Source organism: Suncus etruscus, chromosome X, assembly GCF_024139225.1.
Source record: "Suncus etruscus isolate mSunEtr1 chromosome X, mSunEtr1.pri.cur, whole genome shotgun sequence".
Lineage (NCBI taxonomy): Eukaryota > Metazoa > Chordata > Mammalia > Eulipotyphla > Soricidae > Suncus > Suncus etruscus.
Genome location: NC_064868.1, coordinates 92,002,471 through 92,008,294, shown reverse-complemented (window position 1 = coordinate 92,008,294; position 5,824 = coordinate 92,002,471). Strand labels below are relative to the sequence as shown.

General features: G+C 49.1%; 1 protein-coding gene across 1 annotated transcript; it reads right to left on the bottom strand.

Annotated features, from left to right (window-relative positions):
* Positions 1–3,077: 3,077 nt before the first annotated feature.
* FATE1 (fetal and adult testis expressed 1) lies at positions 3,078–5,824 on the bottom strand. Its single transcript, XM_049766959.1, has 5 exons — positions 5,716–5,824; positions 5,098–5,225; positions 3,817–3,917; positions 3,454–3,535; positions 3,078–3,209 (listed from the first exon to the last, which is right to left on the bottom strand). The coding sequence occupies exons 1-5, from the start codon at positions 5,822–5,824 to the stop codon at positions 3,078–3,080; spliced, it is 552 nt and encodes a 183-aa protein (XP_049622916.1).

The following is a 5,824-nucleotide window of genomic DNA, read 5'->3' as shown; positions in this document are numbered from 1 at the left end:
CAGGCTCTCAGTTCTCCCCACCCGCTGCTCTATCCTCAGGGACTTCGGGGCACAGCCCTGGACTGCATGGCCATACCACACACAAGGACAAGGACACACCCAGATGGTCTCCCATGAGCTTTATCTGTGAGGGGAGGTTATCTGCCCAGGGAATGCAGCCTCATTCAGGGCCCCAATAAGGTGTTTACAGGGCTTGTTGCTGAACACAGCTTAGGTGTCTAGGCACAGTTGGGCTAGGGCACAACCTAAAGGTCAGGATTATCCACTGAGGCAGGAACAGCCATCTCTTGGGGTGACCTCAGGCCACAAGTATATCTCGGACCTTGTTTGGAGGCCACACTGTTCAGGATGTCACACAGATGGAAAGCCATGGAAGCATGCCCTAGCCTGGCTGCAACAGATCCTAATCCTTGGTTGGGATTGTCTATGCAGCTCTGAATTCCAGGCCTATAAGCGAAGGGGCATTCTGCTGAGTGGTACAACAGCTGCTGTCAAGAATGGTGATGCCACCTACGATGGTGACGACGACGACGACAATGATGACGATGATGATGATGATGATGATGGTGACGATGATAATGATGATTGTGCTGCTCTCACTATCCTTGTCCAGGGGCAAGTTCAAGATTATAGGGACAAGGATGGTCTTGGTCTAGGTGGGAAAGTTTGACATAGAAACTAGCTTTGGGGAGCATATGTTCCAGAGGCCAGGAAGGAGGTGTCTGCCCCACACTAGCTCCCAAACTCCTACAGAGTCAGATCTTCGGCTCCCAGGGAAGCCAGAATGGGGGCAGCCTGGCACAACCCTGGCACAGGCCTCTGCATTCAGTGCTCCTGGTGGTGAGAAGTAAGGCCAGAGGCAGGCTCCAGCAGCTCACTCAGCCCTGGAGGGCCTTTCTCCAAGGACCTACATGCTGTTTGTTTGCATCTTAGCTAAATTGTTCCCCTGAGTGCCTCTTGGTTTCACAACATATTTTCAAACAGTTTTTTTCATGCAAACATGTCAGTGTCTGCTCCCACACACGCACATGCAAATCCCCAAGGACATGCCTCAGGCCAAACCGCACCTCTTTCTCTTCCTTGGTGCTCAGTCGGGACAGAAGAAAGCAGAGAAGTCTGCCATAAGTGCTGTCACCTGAATCTCTCCCACCCCCTAGAAAGACTCTTCTTCTTGTGTCCTGGTCTCCTGTCTGAGGCTGCAGGGGCTCCTGGGCCCTTTGGGAGTTATTCATGGTTGAATGTTGTTTTATTGTTAAATATAAAATGTCTAAGGTCCTAGTGTTGGGGTGAGGCCTTTCTTGGCACGGCACCTTTACTCCTTTCACCAGCAGGTCTGGAGAAAAGTAGTTAGCAGTGAAATAATTTCACAGGCAGTCAGTTAAGAGTTTCTTTGGAGTCAGCATGCTTTATTTTATGGCCCTAACTGCCATGTGCATTTCCTCACATGGCTTCTATGCTAAGCTTATTCCAAGAAGCTTCTCTCTGCTGCTTCTCCTTTGGCTATCTGCCTCTTTCTCTCAGGAGCTGTCTCCCTTTCAGCTGCTCTCCATCTTCCTTGATGTCTTCATTTTCTGCTCCCCCTTCCCCCCAGGCAACACCTCATATTCTTTATTCTAAACTGAAGACCAGGTGTCGGTGTGTCTGACCATCCAGGTGATATCAACATAGGAAATTGGAGGAGGGATACCTTACAATTGAGCTTCAACCTGTACTACATTTAAGTACCAATCCCTTTACCAGTTTCCATTTCTGTATACCTCAGGGTCTGGTCTCCCTCCCACCCCCAGCAATGGCTGGGATCGTGCACGGGCCTTTACAAGAAGGAAAACACCCCCCACCCTCAGTGTTTCTTGACCTGCTCTCTCAGCTCTGTTATGGTAAGGTCCCCAGTGTGATATCCCACAGGGCTCACAAGAGGCCCTAGAGTATGGTTAGGAACTACGTCCTTGTATGGGACTTCAATTGAGGACAAAGTGGGGAAGGGATTGTACCCCTCTCTCCTCTCTTTCAAATTGATTTTATATAGTCTATGAAGACTATAATTTAGAGATGGGGGCTTGAGGGGACAGAGAAAAACTCTTTAGTCACTAGTCATGAAGATGTTCTAGATCCTGAATCCCCAAGAGGTTCATTCTGGTTCCTTTGTCTAAGAAGAGGGGTACTTGGCCCTCCCACAGCCCAACTCATCTGCCCAGTGCTGGAAGACAATAACCATCCTTCTAGCCAGCCTGTACCTGTGTCAGGGCTACCAGAGGGTCCTCAGGGTCTCCAAACATGAGCTGGGAGAGAAGCTCAAGAACGCCCAGATGAGCCCACCCATGTTCTGTCCTGCGAGTCAACCCCAAAGTTCACTTCCTCAGAAGCGAACGGAAAAGTTTCTGCTGCTTCCAGATTTCCTCTCATTGATGCTCGAACACTTCTCACACTCTTGCTGGCAGCAAGCCCAGAGGAAAAAGGCCCTCATGTTGGGGGAAAGGGTGGAGGACAGGGCCCTTATGGGGGCTATTGTCAGGAGAGACTGTGCCCTTGCTGAGCTGGAAACACAAGAAACTCTGCCACAGTTTGCAAAGCTAGTTCAAGGTTAAGACAGTTTGCTCACATGTGCCAACGTTGATTTGATCCCTACCACCATTGAGGGTCCCCTGAGTGCTGCCAGGAACAATATCTGAGCACAGAGCTAGGAATAATTTCTGGACACAGCCAAGTTGTAGCCCACTACCATCCCTCAAAAAAAACCTTAAAAGTAAAAGCCAAAGACCATGGGGGTTTAATGTTTATCACTTTTATTGAGCATGTGTGCTTTGAAGAGACAGTGCAAGCATGATGGGACTGAAGGGCCAGGGATTTAGCTCAGCCACAGAGGAGGGGGAGTGGGACTGAGAGCATGAGGGGTAGGCAAGATGCCTCTGTCACTGGTGTTACTGGGCACTTCTTCCCATCTGAAGAGGCAGCATGGTTGACCCCGCAGGCCTTCAAATGCCTTCCTCTGCCCTCCTCTGAGGCAGGTGTGTGTGTGTCTCCAGGACAGTGTGGGGAGAGAAGTAGAGGAAGTTGTAGGGCTAGAGGCCCATGGGAAGTTACTGGCGGATCCACAGCCACAAGTTGGCAATGCAGGCAGTCACCAGCACGGTGACCATCAACACGTCACGTTGGCGCCATGTGGCACCCTGCTCCTCCAGTTCCTGAAGACGCCTAGTGATCATCTGCAGCTACGGAACAAGCAACTAGGCTGGGTACCAGGACACACCAGGGGTGGTCCATTTGGGAGCCAGCCTCCTGGGCAGGACTCAGATGACCAGGGCTTTTTGGGAGCAAAGGTGACCCCCTCCCGGTTTCAACCTTCTGTCCTCCACTGCCCAGACTTCTGTGTCCTGTCCCTATTCTTGTTGTCTGGCCCTCAAAGACTGAGGATGAGGGCAAAGGGGTTCTGATGTACCCTCTGGCCATGCTCACCTGCCGTTTAATAATATCCAGCTCCAGCCCACCACCACACTCTTCTGTGCCAGAGTCTGCTGCCTTCTCAGCCTCCGCACGACTGCAAGGAAGCAATGAATGAGCTATATGGAGGCCCCAGCAGGCACGGAGAGACCCAGATCAGGTGTTCATATCAGGGACTTCTTGGTGTCTTTCTGATCTCTAATAGACAAGCCCTGGTCCGACTGGCTCACACCCACCAAATGTCCTGGGAGCCCCAGGAGGGTGATGTAATTTGAGAGGTCACAGAAAGGGACATCAGAGCCCCAATACTTCAATACTGCTCACAGCTCCACCCTGGCCTACTTATCGCCACTCTGCCCCACCCCTGTGCCCCCTTACCGCTCAGGTGGGTATTTCCAGCTCTGCAGGCTGACCTGAGCTTCTGGGGCTGGGTTTTCACTGTGCCCTGTGTCTCGAAGCATTCTGGGAAGCTGGGACACCTGAAAAAAGGAGTTGGTCAAGGCAGCTTGCTCAGCCCAGCCCCCACCCCACCCCCACCCAATAGGTCCCCACTCCCAAGACCTGGAAACCTGGAAACCTCTGCCAGTCCTGCAGTGCAGGCAATCCCAGGGGATGAGCCAACACCCAAATCAAGTCCTTTTGTATTCCTCAACTCCTGTGAAATGTGGGCTGGTCAGCACACCCATTGGGGAAGAAAGGGAAACAGGGACACATGTCCTGCTACTAACCCCAGAATTGGGAGCTCCACTCTGCTGAATCCATGAACTTCACAGCCTGAACCAGAGCCGGTGCCACAAGGTAGAACTCTCTGCCTCTTGTTATTCAAGGAGTGCCTGAGGTCAACCCTGAGCTCTGTGTAAGCTCCTGGCTCTGCCTCCCTCTCTATTCTTAACAAATTCTGAAAATATGGTACATTCCTATAAATTTATAAATCTTATAGAATGCTCAACTGCAAAATGGACACTTCTTTTCACAAAAACATAAAGAAAGGCCTGCTGGAGACACTGGGTCTCAACCCCAACCCTGTGTGATTGGGCATGATCCTGCAAAAGTCAACCTTTTCAGAAGGAACACAAAGATTCATTTATTTTGATGAGCTGAACTCCTTAGTCAGGTTGTTTTCTCCATCTCATCTCAGCATTGATCAAAAATAGCACCGAGAAAGACTTTTGAACTCTAGAGGTGGACAGGACAACAGAAGTATCTGAAATATTTTCCACTCACATACCCACCTACCTTCCTTGGTTCTCTGAAAGTTTGGAATGAAAAGAGAAGGAGGATTTTTTTGAGAGACTTGGAGGGAAAATATGAGTGAATGAGAGAATGCTGAAATGTGTATATTTATTGAATGTCTGCAAGTTGATGATCAACTGTGTGTCTCATTTCCAATGAAGTTTCGCTATGCTTTAAAATTTTTTTGGGTGAGGAGATAGTGTTCCAGAACTCCTCTAAATAGGATTATTCGACAATGTTAACTAGCAAGGTTTAGAGAACTTTGATCTCTCCAACCATATTAGCTCATCTGTCTGAGCTTTCTAAGGGCCAATGGTTTATGCTCACAACATATGACCTAACTGTAACTTCTGATCAGTTTGGCACTTCTTTAGCCTGTACTACCAGCCTAGCCCAAGCACTAAAAACTGAAGCCCCATACCATACCCCTTTCTTTATCTTGGGAACATTCACATTCCAACTCTGTTGACTTGAAGCAGGAACAGGCACTTTTGAATCCACCTTCTGACGGCGTTGACTGAGGGTACTTAGGGACTGGGTTCCACGATCCATTCCTGCTAAGGAAAACAAATCCCATGAATAACCACAGAGGCTACACCATAGCTGGTTGGCCACTGGACTTGCTGAAAAAGCAGACAGTCCCTAAACATCCTAGGACTCACTCAATACTTAGTCACTACTGGATATTGGTCCATTTCAGATCCCAGTTTGTCCAAATGTTCAAAGACTCAGCTAGTATTTACTAAGGGCCAAGCTCTCTGCTCATTCTGGATGGGAGAGAGAGAGGAAGAGAGAGAGCACTGAAAAAATACTTAAAACCTCTTTCCTCAAGGGCTCTGAAATGTTCATATCATCCAATCTTGCACTCCCGGGTCCCCAGTCATTCAAACTCACTCAATCCACCTATATATGTATACCTGCACTGAGGTACAGATACATACATGCAGACTCTCATGAGCAAACATATAAAGCACTTCTTTGAATAACTCCAGTTACACAGACTTCACAGGTATAGGCATGGAAGAGACATTTTAGGATCCTTACCCATCATCGGTTGGTACATTTGAATTGGAGAAGGGCTGGCTGGAGTCTTCTCCTCCTCTTCCTTTGGCAAGTCCATCTCATCCTTCACATTCAAAGGTCCTCCTGCCAT